Source organism: Amborella trichopoda, chromosome 7, assembly GCF_054954075.1.
Source record: "Amborella trichopoda isolate Santa Cruz 75 chromosome 7, AtrichopodaSantaCruz75HAP2 v2.0, whole genome shotgun sequence".
In the NCBI taxonomy this organism is placed as follows: Eukaryota; Viridiplantae; Streptophyta; class Magnoliopsida; order Amborellales; family Amborellaceae; genus Amborella; species Amborella trichopoda.
This window is the reverse complement of record NC_142342.1, coordinates 31,753,949-31,770,263: the sequence shown is the minus strand read 5'-3', so window position 1 is coordinate 31,770,263 and position 16,315 is coordinate 31,753,949. Positions and strand designations below refer to the sequence as shown.

General features: G+C 36.4%; 1 protein-coding gene across 16 annotated transcripts in view; it reads right to left on the bottom strand.

Moving 5' to 3' along the window:
- The window catches only part of ATVPS33 (Sec1/munc18-like (SM) proteins superfamily), a 55,212-nt gene that overhangs the window by 25,289 nt on the left and 13,608 nt on the right, over positions 1–16,315 (bottom strand). For all 16 annotated transcript variants that reach the window (XR_016058766.1, XR_016058767.1, XR_016058771.1 and 13 more), the window contains exons 9-15: positions 12,584–12,640; positions 11,952–12,046; positions 5,492–5,543; positions 5,299–5,355; positions 3,231–3,293; positions 3,015–3,121; positions 2,417–2,539 (exon numbers count right to left, since the gene is read on the bottom strand). Coding sequence is in view for 7 of the 16 variants with exons in the window: in XM_020662491.2 (XP_020518150.1) it covers positions 2,417–2,539; positions 3,015–3,121; positions 3,231–3,293; positions 5,299–5,355; positions 5,492–5,543; positions 11,952–12,046; positions 12,584–12,640 (554 nt within the window). In the remaining 9 variants the exon portion in view is untranslated. The remainder of the gene's footprint in view (positions 1–2,416; positions 2,540–3,014; positions 3,122–3,230; positions 3,294–5,298; positions 5,356–5,491; positions 5,544–11,951; positions 12,047–12,583; positions 12,641–16,315) is intronic.

Here is a 16,315-nt window from a genome sequence, read left to right as displayed (position 1 = left end):
TTCAGTACACTGTCACTTTCGAGCTGCAAATCAGGATCGTGCCATTAAATTTTCTCTATAGATAAGGAAACAATTACGGAACCCACAGTTAAAATGTTATATAATTTGGACACCTATAAGGGGTTCAAATTCAATCCACTATCAGTTTTGAGTTGTACGCCGCAATCTGTGATATACAGGCTCACGACAAACATTTGTTGGCTATAGAAGACACTGTTTTCTTTTTCTTTTTCTTTTTTTTCTTTTTTTTTTTGACAAAGTTACATAGGAATGGCATTTGAGAGGCTATGAAAACCTAGCCTCTACCATCTTGACCCAAGCCCGTTTCCCATAGAAGACACTGTTATTGATCTCACATCACTGAAAATATGTGGATTGATGGAAAATTGTCTCAAGAACCTAGAATTAAAAGCTCATTGGTTGGACAAGTACAGTGGAACCCATCGAATTAAAATTCTTTACCTGCAAGTTTCTTGCAACAGAATGCAGAATAAGGGGTTCAATCAAATCAAACTCTACCCACTGCCGGTTTGGTCAGACAACGGTTTGCATCATGAATACCTTCCCAGCGATAAACTTTGTATCGGCAAAGTAAACTTCCAAATTTGATGTGTCTTGAGTCAAGTCTGATGAAGATTGATTCTAAAATGTCCCAAAGGTCTTAGTAAGCGAATTGAAAACTTGCTTTATGTATTGTGAACAAGAATAAACACTAAATTGATGAGAATTATGGCAACATAGAAGAACTTCCTTTTTTCATGCCCAAAAATCAAAGATTCTATTCATAATGTGGAAATATTTCACATGGAATGATTCTAGAAATCAAGTGATTGGATAAGCTTTCGCAAAAAGATATTTCCATTATTTTTAAAATGAACTCAAGATTTAGATAAAAATTGTCAAGTTCATATAAACATGAACAGTTTTTGGAAAGTGATTTAATCTACGAAGATCAGGGCATGGATTTTAATGAAATGGTTATCATTTGATTCGTTTTTCGATCCTAAATCAAGATCAGAGGTCAACCATATTTTAAACCTCATAGTTAATAACAATTGGGATTTAAAGGCCCTGATTTTCAGACCTAGCCGCCATTCGCAATGAACTTTCCAATCTTAAAGTTTTGATGCTGAATTCATGTTATTTTGCGCCCAACAAGGCATTAAATCTCTGGAAATCCTATAATGCCTCTAGATAGGAGCAGAAGATTGGAAGAAGGAAAGTCTCCAAATTGGAAGAACCTTCGTTGGCCAAGCAATCTTAGACCTCTATATAAAGGGATTCTTTAAGAACGATTTAAACAAGTTTGAAGGTAAGGTATTCACAGGGCTTCTCAACTATACAGAGATCTTGACAACTTCCAGAGAAAGAGAGAGAATTGATTTAATTTCAAAGCAAAGTTGTGAAGGAACTTTGAAGAAGAAGAACCAGCTTGACACCCTCCACAATTAAGGTATACAGAAATGTTATATTTTCCAGTATTATATTACTGTAATTTTCTTTGATTCTCTGTAACTCTCTATAACCACGGATCAAATGTCTTCCTTTCTATCTAAGATTGGATGTAAATGAAACAGCTGCTTAAGAGCGCTCAAAACTCTTCCCGTATTCAATTTTTAACATATAAAGAAAAATTCCTGATCTTTGTATGATCTAGGGAGACATTGATCCCTAATTTTGCACTTCTCTGATTGTTTTCTTGAAATGGAATTATATCTTTCAAATTTCTTGCGTGGTACACTTGCGTGGACTGGTTCTTTTTTTTATAATTTCACAGATCCTAACTTCATGATTCTTGACTTTATGACTTTCTGCCTTCAATTTCATTGTTATTACTCGATGAAATTTGCATCAATAATTTATGGTTTTTTCGTTGTTCCTAATAATTTTCTGAGTTTTTTTCTATTATTTAGAATTTGTAAGGTTTTTTCCTTTTTTTTTTGTATTTTTATCTATTTTCAATTTTTTATTGCTTTTATTTTTTTACCGTTCTAAGAAGTGAACCAGTCTGGTTCGACGGGACTAGTGGCCCACTAGTTCAACCTCCAGTTCGGTCTTATTAATAATGATTAAGACTCATAAAATATTAATGTTGCTGATCAAAACATTTAAGGAAAAGGCACCCTTTTGTCCTTCTAAGCGCTTTAGGTTTCTGCAATTTTTAACCCTAGTAGCAAATTCTTAAAACTTGAACCAGATGTTAATTAGCAGATCTAGTTGTGATCTAGTTTTGTATTGTCGACAGCAGAAAATATGGTTAAGCTAAGCATGAAGAGATCTGAGCCCTATTCGTGCAAAGCGGAAACGTAGAACAACTCACGGATATAACATTTTCAAACACTAATATAGGAAGACATACAAGATATCTGAGACACCCGACAAACCCGATAAGAAGAGTAAAAATACTGATCCATACCTGAAATAATCGAAGTGTTTCTTTGGCAAACCAGCATTTGTAATGGAGAACATCACAAGTAGGCGTAGGACGTTGCCAATTGGTTCTTGCTTATGGATTATTTCCTCTATATACTCAAAGCATCTGGATTGGTTAAACATGTAATTATATTAAGATAAAATTATGACAAGATAATAGGATTCGCAGGCTAAGTCAGAGACTAGCCTGTCAGATAACTAGATATCTAGCAGACGTATCTTTATGCAGATCCACAAAAAGGAAAGCCAAGCAATTCAACCTCTTGGATTAGCGGTCAGTGTGTGAGGGCTAGAGCACTAACGGTCAAGGTTCGAAGCCCACCTCCCCGACCCAAAAATGAAAATCAGACAACTGTTTGAAAATTTTAGGAGTGCATATGAAATCCACCACAGTGTCCTTTTACAGCAGATGACCTTGAAGTGAAAAGTAGGCATGCCAATAATGTCTTAACAGTATGATAGCATCACTCACAAAAACCGCAATAGACAACAGTTTGTGAATGCTTTAAACATATATATTAAAGAATAGAAGGAAACACTGGGAATGCCCAAGGATTGGAGAAAATAGAAATGAAGCTCACATTTCATAACTTTGACCATCCACAATCGTGTGCTCTATGTCAAGTCGTCCTAAAAACGATGGCTTCGTTGTGTGTTTGGACAATTCTTGAGCAAGATTTATATGTTTCTGCAGTATAAATTATAAATAAATAAACGAGCAAACCAACAACAGAAATTCATCCCTAGGGAGCCTTGGGGAGAAAATGAAGCAATGGAAGTATCCATGAAGAACTTACTGTCATCTCTGGTAGTGAGTTAAGCTTCTTGACAAAATCCTTCAACTCAGACACCGTTTGACTCTGTACGTGCAATATCCAAATTGAGACAGCCAATAAAGGTGACAGATTGTAGGGCACAACAAAGACAACAATTCCAAATCAGTAACCAATAAAAGAAGAATTTCAAATTAAGACATCAAAAGCACATAATGGTCGATCAAATAATTAGGATGCCTAGGCATGAACCATTCTGATTACTGATGAATAGATGTGCTAAACTTGTGCCTGATGAAAGAAGCTTATTTGACCCACCATACCATGAATCGACTCCAAGCCATCACGTGAACTACTTGTAACACAAGGCCTCCCATATGCCAAAGTCAGGGAACTATAATACCATATAAGATGCAGTGCCTCCCATTTTATTATATTCCTTGATCAACTGAATGGGATCCATCCCATGTATACCTCTAAGTTCTGTTGATTACAATCTTCCGATATCGAGGACACAAACCTAACCTATGAGAAGCCTGTAGCATATCAATAGAACGCATATCAATACAAGCTTCATTTCTTGAAGGGTTCACTGTTGCAGCTGTTCTTCTCGATGAACATACAATGTAAGACACATCTTTCGTCCAAAATAATTCTGAATAAGGAGATTCCACAAGTCACCTACCTGCAGTTTCAAAAGATGGTGATCTTTTTTGTTGCCCAATACCATTTTGTGGTTGGGCAAGGGGACTTCTTCAATAAATAATGGACCACTTGGAGAAAAACTGATGCCCATAAGACATTTACTCACCCCCAACATAGCAATATTCTTTTCTCCCCAAGACCAATTTTTTGTAATTGTTTGGAAAGAGATTTGTAGGTTATTTTTGGATGAATGGTACCTTAACTTCCTATGGCATCACTTCACGCGTATTCAACACGTCTAAGGAATTAAATCCATGGACTTCTCATCTAAATGAAAGGAAAAAACTCATATAGCCTTATATATTCCAAATACCCAAGAGTTTAGTTCATATAGAATTTGGAGGAGTAGGGCCATTGGCACAGTGCAATTTCCAAGCATAGTATGATTAGAGATAATCCAAATTCTATTATACTAAACAAACTACTCTTATATGAGTTTTCACCAAACCAACTACAATAGATTAGGAATTTAGTGCTTCAAGCGTGCACTTTCTATTAATTTAAAAATCCATCTGACTAGGTCAGAACATGTTGTCAAGCCAATTTCCATTTTTGCCATCATCATCATCACCATCACCATCAAAGCCTTTTTTCAACTATTTGGGATTTGCTACATGAATCCTAATCCGCCATTCTACTCTATCAAGAACCATACTCTCAATGAGGCTGTAAGTCCCCATATCTTTTCTCACTACTTCCAACCATATCTTTCTGAGCCTACCCCCCTTTCCTCTTTTTAGCCTTTCACTTGAACCAACTCGCACCTCCTAAAGGTGTTGTACCGGGTCTGCGCTGCACATGGCCAGCCCATCTAAGTCTACTTTCTCTCATCTTATCGCCTATTGAAGCCACATCTAAGTTCTCCCGAATGTGTATTCATTTTGAATTCTATCCAATCTTGTCTTGCCAATCATCCATCTCAACATCATCATCTCAGCTACACTCATCCTATGGGTATGTTGTGTCAAATTATTTTATGTGCATGAGTGAAATTGGAAATTTCCATGCCAACAGGTTCAAGCAGTCAAATGGACTGTTGAAATAATATAAAAAAAACAAGGATGACGTATTAAGTTAGTAATCTTAAATGGGTGTATCGATATCCACACAAAAAAAAAGTTGAACTTATAAATTTAGAGGAATGCCCAAAGGGTTGCACTTCATTGCAAGTTGACAAGAAGGTAAACAATTGGCTTTCCAACACATAAGAGGTTATTGTTTGTTTTGTTTTTTTTTTATACTTTTAACTGCATAAGAGGTTATTGTTTGTTTTAAAGTCCAAAAGGCACAATCCTACAAACACAGTCGCAAAATACTACACATAAAAATATAAACTGGATGAATGAAGTGCAAGAACAGTTTTCAATTGTATCTTTACACAACTTACTTGAGTTGTCACTTCTGTATAATCCTGCTTCATTGAAGTTGCCTTTTGACGAAGCACCTAAAGAAAAGTACACAGTAAATAAAACTCAGAAATCCAGGAGACCTGACCATCCCAATGCACCTTTTATTGCAAAATACTGGTGCCAATTAAGAAAGATCAGACAGAATAAAGTGACATTCAAAAGAATATCCACCTGAACTACCACTTCAAAGTTAAGATCTCGTATCTCCTTGTAAAGCTTATCACTGAAACGGAAACTATAAGTCAGAGAGTGAAAGTAGTGAAAATACATGTTTATCAACTGCATCAGTGACAAGTAAAAAATAACAGCCAAAATAGCTGGAAGGGACTAAGAAAAGCATTTCCTAAACTGGTAAGGAAACACAAATACCCTAATCCATGACCTAAGCTTCCTCATATTTACCATATCCCAACAAGTCATCACAAAAAGATTATGCTTTTCTATAGAACAAAGGATTACTGAAGTGAAAGTTTGGGGAAAGAAAAATCCAATTTAGAATAAATAATGGGACTAGCCTCATGGCAGTGAAAAGTCAAATGAATGATCAAAACCCATTTCTTGTTGAGCCACAAAGGACCAATGTGATCCAATATACCTCCATCAGGACATTATAATATCCAATGGACAAGAACAACAACCCAATATTTCTGCAAATAATCAGCAACTAATTTGCAAAACATCTTTCAATCATGTAGGTTTAACATAATAGCTAGATAATCCCCTACCCAAAAGGATGATTATGCATATTTCCTTCAATGAATACAATGAAATAAGGCCCCCTTAGGATAGATCAAATTTTGGGAACAAAGCCCTTTTTCCACCATCCATTTAGGAGTGAAATACCCTCAACACCCCCCCAACCGGGTCCTCACCACCTACCTATCTAGCTGAGCTCTTTAGGTTAAAAAAAACCATCTATTTGTTTCTTTTGTAATGTTCCGTTTCTCTGCAGAACCCAACTGTAACAACTAGGTCTCCGCCCAATCAAAGTTTGGAGGATCTGGGTTCCAGTTTCAAATGCCCTCTATCCCTCTGGTTAACCTTTTATTTGCAGGTTTCTCAGCTGATTTCTTCCTGAAAAGAGATCTTTAAGTTAAAGAACCATTTATTTGGATTAGTTTTGTAATTGGGTTTTGGTTGTTTTTTATTTTGTAACCGTGGTTTTTATGCATTTGAGTTCATTTCATTTGTGATGTACCGTTTCTCTGCAGAGCCCAACTGTACTAATTAGGTCTCTGCTCAATCAGAATTTGGAGGAACTCGGTTCCAGTTCGAATGCTCTCCCTCTCTCTTGTTAGCCTTGTGTTGGAGGTTTCTTGGCTGTTTTCTTCTTGAAAGTGAGCTCTTTAAGTAAAAGAACCATCTATTTGGAGTGGTCTTGTTGTTGGGTTTTGGTTGTGTAACAGTGTTTTTTATGAATTTGAATTTGTTTCTTGTGATGTTCTGTTTCTCTGAACAACCCAACTGTACCAACTAAGTCTCCACTCAATCAAAGTTTGGAGAATCTGGATTCCAGTTTCAAATGCCTTGGGTTTCAAAATCCCAGCCATAAGGGCTCCACTTCAAATCTAACATTTGCAAGTTTGTTGCTTACCCCATTTCTTCAGGGTGAAAATTCTATAGTTTAATTTCTCTTATAGAACCTTTCCCATGAATAAACTAATGAATTTTATTCTTATGGAACCTTTCCCATGAATAAACTAAAGAACTTTATTTATTTTTTGCTTCTTTTTGTTGTTTAGGTAATTTAGTTAGTAATATTATGCAAATTTAGAGTGTTTGCAGTCACAGATGCTGGGCAATAACTTGAGACAGTTCTGATTGTTGTTAGTTGTTACAGATATGTTCATTTGCGTTGAAATTTTGTATACATGGAATTTATCTTATTATAACAAACAATTGGTTAGTATTCTTTGGGCTTGGATTTGTATGTTAGAAAATTTGTATTTAGGCAATATGCTTCATGGATTAATTTCATAGGAGATAGATGTGGTAAATGCTTTGATAAACAATCTGATTATAAAATGTTTGCTAAAATGGCTATGAAAAACTAGCTTCTTGGAACCGACCATGATTGTTGGATACTCGAGCTCTAGTACCATGACCAAGTCTTGAAAATTGTTCAATGAAATGCATGAGGGAGACTTAGCTTTGTATAAATTCTAATTTTGTCAGGCAAACAGTCAAAATGTCATCAACATCATCATTATCATCAAAGCCTTTTCCCAACTAATTGGGGCTGGCTACATGAATCCTGATCCGTCATTCCCCTCTATTAAGGGTCATACCCTCAGTGAGGCCATAAGTCCCCATATCTTCTCACTACTTCCAACCATGTCCTTTGGGCCTATCCCTTGTCCTTTTTGAGCCTTCCACTTAAACTAACTCGCACCTCCTAACAAGTGTTGTACTGGGTCTGCGCCACACATGGCCAGCCCACCTAAGTCTACTTTCTCTATCTTATTACTTATTGGTGACACACCTAAATTCTCCCGAATGTATTCATTTTGAATTCTATCTTTTCTTGTCTTGACACTCATCCATCTCAACATCCTCGTCTTAGCTACACTCATTCTATACGTATATTGTTTTTTTACTGCCTAACATTCCACCTCATAAAGTAAAGCTAGTCTCATAGTTGTCCTATAGAACTTGCCCTTCAGCTTCATTGGTATACGGCGATCACATAAACTCCGGTTGCACATCTCCATTTTGTCCACCCAGCTCTAAGTCTATGTGCGACATCTTCCTCAATCTCTCCATTTTCCTAGATTATCGACCCAAGATATCGAAAGTGCGGTCTTTTTAGTATTTCTTGGCCGTCAATCTCAGCTACTTACTCATCTCTACTCCTATTATTAAACCAAACAGTCAAAATATTACATCTATAAAAAATTCTTGAATTCAACTATACAGTCAAATAGAGAGAAGAAGAAGCACATTGAGATAATACGTTATTGAGAAACATGGAAAGCCAACAAACTCTTTCTTGAGATTTTCAAATTTCTTAACATTCAAAAGACTTTGTTATCAAACAAACACCAAATAAACAGCTTCTTGTTGGAGTTGCTCTGCCATCAAAACTGGGCCCAAGACAGTTATTTGCAATGTTTAAAACACGGTTTGTTGATCCAAATCGCACCTTCGGATTTCTAAGCCAGTTTAGCGGATCGGCAATCCGAATTCTAAAACTAGTAATTAAAAAATTAAAAAAAAAATGAAAAAATTGGGGCCGGCTCTCTGACTAATAGAACCGGTCAGTTCTCTGACAGAATTGACTGATTCCTGATACTTTACAGGATCGAAATCAGTTTGACCGATTCCTTATCCAGATAAGCCGGTTCTGATCTGGATCACCATTTTTTTAAACACTAGTATTTGTTCAAAAACCATCAAAATCCAAAACTACTCATTTTTCCAAATATGAGTGACCCAAAGAAAATCCTCAAATATGATTGATAGTCACTAACTATTAATGCCCCACTTCCACTTAACTATAGGCCACCCCATTTTTTATGAAAAACCATAGGCCACCCCACCACCAGCAAACCTTATGCACATCCATTCCCCTCAAGCAACTTGCAGCCATCAATAATCCATGGTACACAATAATAACCAGATAAGTCTAAAACTGAGTACTAAGAGAGAGAGACCATCCATTGAACAAGACACCATCTGGAGTATCCATAGCCCACAATGGCCATTAAATCACATTCACAAACCAGCACACTCAAAGTTAAAGCAATATCAGCAACATATCCAGAATGTAGCAGCAGCAGAATGCAGACATTCTTAGAAAGAAAGTCAATCAAATGAACGAAAGAAAAACAAGATCTGCTTTGAATTCTTCTCACTAGCCCATGAGGACCACCTTTGGCATTCTAAGAACAACTTTCTAGTGGAAAGCTTCATCTGATTTCTTCTAATTATTCTTCTCCCTCTTTACAACCTACCCATCTACTCTTCTCTCTCTTCAGACACAACTTCTCAATACATGGACCAACTTGAATAAAAGGTAGGAGAATCCACTTAATTGATATCCAAAGCACCAAAATGCCATAACACAGAAAGCTTGCACATTATCCTCTACCCGATATTTAATAGAACCTCAAGTGCAAAGATATCAGTGATTCAAAAAGCAAACCGCCCAGTGCCTAGGCGGTATGGCACCCGCCTAAGCAGGAGGCCGCCCAAGGCTTGCGCCTCGCCTAGGGGCGGAAATGGGTTTTTTTCTCAGGGTTCTTTTAGGGTTTTTAAAAAAAAAAAAAAAAATGCTTTTAAAGGTGGGTTTTAGGTCCATTTGAAACCTAAACCCACAAGAACCCATTTTAGAGAGAGAAAAACCTCAAAAAAACTAGATTTTATGATTTTAATGCGATTGAAGTGTTTCTCAAAGTTACAGAAAATGGATCCAAACATCACCCATCAAGATTAAATTTAGTTTTGGAGTTTTTTTAGTCCTATTAGAGGGTGTTTTTGAATATTAGCATGAGAAAACATCTCAAAGGTGGAAGTTTGGAGTTCAAGCAATCAAAGTAAATGCAAAAAATTATTTTTTAGATTGGTTGTTTTATTTTGAGATGTCTTCTTCAATATCTAGTCGAAGTGGAGATAAGGGTTGGAAATATGGATATAAACCGAATCCGAATGACAAAAATTGAATAAGATGCAATTATTGTGAAAAAGATACAAAAGGGGGCATAAACCGATTTAAAAAACATCTTGCCAGTATTAAAGGGAATGTTGCCTCTTGTAAAAACGTTCCTGAAGCTATCAGAGAGGAGATTAACCAATATATGAGTTCAGTAAAACACAAACAGGAAGATGACTCTGATGATGATAGTCTCCCTGGTAGCCTCATGAACATTTTTTAGCCTGGTAGCCTCATGAACATTTTGATGCTACCAAGACTCCGAGGGCCGCATCTGCACAGAGTAAGACGTAAATTCAGATGAAACAGAGGACGTCGAGCGTTATGTTGAAGAGGAAGATGACTCTGATGATGATGGCTTCGAATCTGATGTATATGAAGAGGCTTATGCTACTCCTTCTGATGATGATGATGATGATGACTAAAGAATGCAAAGTTGAAGACGCTCGACTCTTGGTGTTGATTGTTGAGTGTTGACTATTGATTCATGTCCTAAACCGTATACTTTCTAAATTTCTATATATTTTCTTTTTCTTAGTTTTAGTTTCTAGTTTCTACTATCTAACTTTTGTGTGTATCAGTGTATGCTTGTACGGTTTTAGCATTGTATGAAACTATGGACTATGGACTATCAAAATTCTCCTCATTCAGGGAAATATCAAATATGGATTATGGATAGAATATCAAAATTCTAATATTTATGGTCAGAATATCAAAAGTCTCCTCATTTATGGTTAGAATATCAAAATTCTAACATTTTTCTTTCTACTGCACCGCCCAGGTTTTGGGTGCCCGCCAAGGAGCTGGGCGGCCTGGGCCCCCACGGCCACCTAGGTGCCGCCTAACGCTTTTTGAAACATTGAAAGATATCCATGACAAAGAAATGCTCTACTCCAGCACTACAGCAAGGGCTCCATCAATATGCAAAGGATATCAAAACCAATTACTCTCAGCTTTCAGCATATCACTTTCTTATCCATCCTAACACCAACAGCCTCATCTTCACTGTACACACCTTTTACCAACTCTTCCTCTCAGATTTGGAGCTTCGATGGCCTAAGCTCCACAACTTTGGCCATCCTAGCAAGCACATGCACACATGCACGATGCACACTCCATTATTTGAACTATCATCCCTTCATCAATATTTCTTCAGCCATCATAACCACTCACACAAAGAGAACAACACGGAAATATAATTATTCAAAGATAGAGAGTAAGATATCATTATCAAGAGGCTATTAAGTCACAGGTTGGGAACTTCCTACAAAGAAGAGGCACTCCATAGAATGGGCGAAGGGGGGAAAGAGATCAATTAGTACATTAAGAGATTCACAGGATCCTAAAGATATATCTTGAAAGATACTTTTCTCTGTTTACAAGACTAATACCAATCTCGTACTGAATTTTCCTTCATTGTATTTATTCTTGATTTTGTGATTAACAATATTTTTTTTTTTTGAGAGAAAGTTAACATTATATTAAAGACAAGAAGGATTACATAAGAGTTCAACGTCACCCGTAGATGATTTTGTGATTAACAATATTTCTTCAATTTTCAAGTGCAACAATTCATGAGTTCCTGTATTTGTCATCTAATGTCCATAGTACCAATTCAGCACATGCGACAGACATGCACACGCACGCAAACACGCACACAGAGATTGCTAAACACATGTCCTCGAGCCATAACTTAAAGTAGAAAGGATGAATAAGGAAAACTTAAAAAAACAAAAAAAAAAGATTGTCATGAAGAGCTATCCAACGAGAATCAAAACAACATCATTAGAAACATTCTATAAAAAGCTTTTTCAGAAAATTTTCCAGAAGATGGAGGAGAGAGGGATGGGGAGAAAGAAATATAGGAAAGAAAGTAAAGGTAGAAATCTGATGCAAGCATATCACTTTTAGAAAAGAACAATAAATATCACTTAAATCAGATGCCAATCCCAATATAATTTACATATTCCAATATGTGACCTTGAATTAAGTGGGACCTTCATCTTCTTTCCACTCTGCTGAGACCCCATGATTGATGCATCTAGCTCAACTGAACCATTATTGATGTGGAAAAACTGCACTGGAAGTATTACAACAGATCAATAATAAAATCAAACAGATAAAAGAACCAAATGTTACAAAAACATTATATACATATCTTAAGCCATATATATCAAAATATTCAATAGAAAACATCATGGAGAGTGTTGAACTAGAATATGTCATACTTTTGATATCTAGAGAATGATAGCTGTCATGTCCACTGAAAAATTGATAAACATTCATTCTCAAAAAAAAAGGTTGACAAACATACAATTTCTAGGTAATATGCATATAAAAACATGTTTACTTCTTTAAAAGAAAAAACTTTCAGATATACGAAAAGATTAGTCCATAGAGGCAGACTGAAACATTTGGCCCAGTCAATCCAAATAGCACACAACAATCCCAAATTAGTTCAAATGACCAGCACCACTGCTCCAAAATCATATCATTCAGTCCATATACTTTAAACTAATGCTGTCCATCTATTCATAACACTGTCGATGATTAGTTTCAGATCCATTTAGAATAGGCATGGAACCATTGCACTGTAATCTCCATAAGCATACCTCGTCCAGAAGTCCCTCATATGTCAATTGAGAACACATAGGAGTTATCATATCCACCTACAATACGAAAATGAAATCAATAACTCATTCCTAAAGTTTCCAAGCAATATCATTTCATATTCTTCATCCCACAAAATAAATAAATAAATAAATAATTTAAACCATAAGAGAAAAAATTTAAGCTCATAATAGGGAATAGTGCGCTGGGATGACACAATGCTAATTGTCTGATACAAATGGTCAGGCAATCAATGTAAACTATACTAACAAGAATAACCTACACATAAAAGTAGTTAAGCCACATGAATTTTCAAAAGGCAGGGTCAATTTTCTATCTTCTATCACATCAAACTAAGGGAATCACAGGTACTCACACTTACTTCAGATATTTTGAGATAAATTTGATGACTTGGGGTATGTGTCGTTACCAGTATTATAATGTGGGTTTTAATGTTCTCTATAAGCTGTACAGGCATTTCTGTCCAAAACAGATGTAAATAACCAAGTTGTATACATAATAACATAGTCCACTTTTTAGGGCAAAATACAAATACGAATTAGCTCACATAGTCTACTTTTTGTTTCTCGTTCTACTGGGTAGTTATATATCTGCAATTCTTAGTCCGCCTGTTATGGTCTCTATTAGTTTTCTCCTTGCGACTTCTACCTACAGAGAATGTCCACAACATGATTGTTGGTGATAATCGATGGATAACTACCAACCTCCCATCGCAAGGCACTTGGCAGAAGATGCTAAGCAAGAACAGTTCAAAGCAATCCCTCAAAATTAAAAGTGTATCCAAAACCTAACCTTCCATTGTAAGTTCTAATAGCATACACAGAGTACAGGCCCCAATTTTCATGACCACCACCACTGCCTAACCTACAACAAATCCCTCTAGTAGCATCTCAACAAATTCTCATAAACACCTTCAGCAACATGAATATAATGGCTAGTTGAAAGAATTTTGTAAACAAGAACCACTCCAAACATTAGTGCTCCTTTGGTGGTTAATATGATATTTTTAACGATAATCTATCTCTACATTCTGTCCCATTTAAATTCACCAAGATATTCCCTATGCATGTGTAGTAAGAAATAATAATCCAAAGATTACTATTGAAATTATGCCATTAGTAAATATAAAAATTTCACTGAGATTTTAATTGTCTACATACTTGCATCATAGTAGCCAACAGGCACGACGTTAGTTATTCTAGGAGCTTATCATCCATTAAACCAAACGAACACCATTTTCAGATATTGAACATTGAGTTAAGAAAAGAAAAAAATTAGTTTCTCACATCAAGAAAGAAAGTTTTGCAAGCCATAGAGCTTCTTTTTTTTTTTCCTTTTTTTTTTAAGGTTGCCAAAGAACTTATATAATGACCCTAAACTTCACTTGAATAATTATGATGTTTGGAAGGGCACAACCAATAGAAAATCTAAGCTGGAAAGCAAACTAATGTTGTGAATACCTTTTCTTGTATTTAAATCCCTAAGGACTCATTTGTCTCTTCTCTTACTTAAGGGCAGTTTTGTAATTTGGACTTTTAATTAGAAAAAATTACCTCTGTACCACTTTATTTTATATTTTCTATGTTTTTGTTCAATTTTATGCAAAATTTACATGAAAGGGCATGCATATTAGCAATATCAGACCGGTTCTATATCTTCTTTTCTTTCCCCTTTTTCCAAACGGTTGGGCTCTCAGGTTCATTGGGAGAGCATATTTGAAAAAGTTCAATGTTCCAAATATCAAACAGCCCTAAATATGGTTCAATTGCCCGAACTGTGTCGAGGCAAGTACGTAATGTATCGGTTAGAGGTTTAGAATCTTGGACTGCTTGTTCTCGCACTAAGATAAGGAGCACAAGTGGTCCGAGGTTCAACACATTGGACAGCTTGCTATTGTTTCCAGGGCATATACCATGAACAAGTTAAGTTGCCCAAGATTTTCAACCTAGAACCACTTTTTGTTCCAAGTTATGTGAATGTTTTCAGTCCGATGTTTTTAAGTCTGGACCTTGTTCTACGTTAAATTTAAGGATAACAAGCAATCTGAAATTTGAAATATCAAACGACCTATATTAACAGTTGTACGAGGTTTGAAATATCGGACTGCCTACGCCCCCAACAAAATAAAAAAATAAAATGTCAATTTCCTAGTCCAATGTTGAGAGTTTCAAACATCGAGCCAAAGTAGGGAAAACAAAGGCCGTGAGGCATTTTTTTTCAGAAAAGGCACAAGTTCGATGTTGTAAATCTCGAACCGACATCCTTGCGAATAATATTCCTATAAAAGTGTATATGACAATATTTCCCGTTTTATATACGGTACAGACATAATTTTTCCCTTTCTATTATTAGTATAAAAGAACATAAGGGGGGTGTGGGGGCTAGTAGGACTAAACAATGACCTTCTCTCCTCTTCTTCTTCTTCACGACTCTCTCTCTCCCATACCTATTCTTCTTCTCTAACTTATTCTCTCTTTCCAGATCAAGGACTCTCTCTCTCCCATACCTATCTCCTTCTCTAACTTATTCTCTCTTTCCAGATCTTGATCTCTCTTATACTCTTTCATCTCTTACAAATTAGTTTGTTGTATTTTAACTTGGTATCAAAGCAGGACGCTTAGGGCTATTTGTTTGAAACCCTAATGATGTAACCTGGTTGTGAGGACGTGCATGTGAGTGTGTATTTTAACTTGGTATCAAAGCAGGAAGCTTAGGGCTATTTGTTTGAAACCCTAATGATGTAACCTGATTGTGAGGACGAGTGTGCGTGTGCGTGTGCGTGTACGTGTGCGTGTGCGTGTGCGTGACTAGATTTGGTTGGTATGGATCGAAATTCCTAGTCGGTGTGGATCGAAACCTTAGATCTGGAAAACCTAGATCTAGACACTAATGTTGGTCGAAACCCTATTATATAATTGGTGTGGATTGGAAACTCATATTTGAAAAATTGGTATGGTGCATCGAATCATAATTTCATGGTTATTTTCTATCCATGTCGAGTTTGTAATGTTGAGTTAAAAAACTAGAACTAGCATGGATGTTTTGGTGTTTCAAAAATGGTTGTTGGATTCTTATAACATATCACACCCCTGGTAGGATAGTAATGTCAATGGTATGTTCGAAAACGCGGGTGCCCAGACGCCTAATCGGATGAGTGAGCAAAATGCCTAGGCGGCATCTAGGCAGAGATCCTAGGCGGCTTGCGTCTAGGTGCCCGTCTAGGCGGTTTACTCAAGGCGGCCGCCTAGGCGCCACCTCGACACAACTTGCCGAGGGCGGAAAAATCGCCTAGGCCAAGGTCAATTTAGTAGTTTCCCCCCACCCCCAAAAAACAGAAGGGGGGGGGGGGGGGAAGGATTCTGGGGGGCATTCTAAACCCCCACAACCGAATTCACGGCCTCCAGAGAGCTAAAAATTCCCTAAAAACCTCGAATCTATGATTTATCAAAAGATCGATTTTTTTTTATTATTATTTCTTTTGAAATCAAAGGCAATAGTTCGTGGTAGTATTTGGAGCTTCGAGTGGTCGATTTTGAGGACTTTTGGAGACCCAACAGACGAGGTTTGGACTGACATCGTTTTGATTTTGATATTTTTAAAGTATTAACATATTTGAATAAGGGTTATGATTTTTTTTTGCTATAACGTATTATATTGTGAATCATTTGGTTTTTTTCTTTTACCTTTTTTTTTCCTTTTATGATATTTAATCA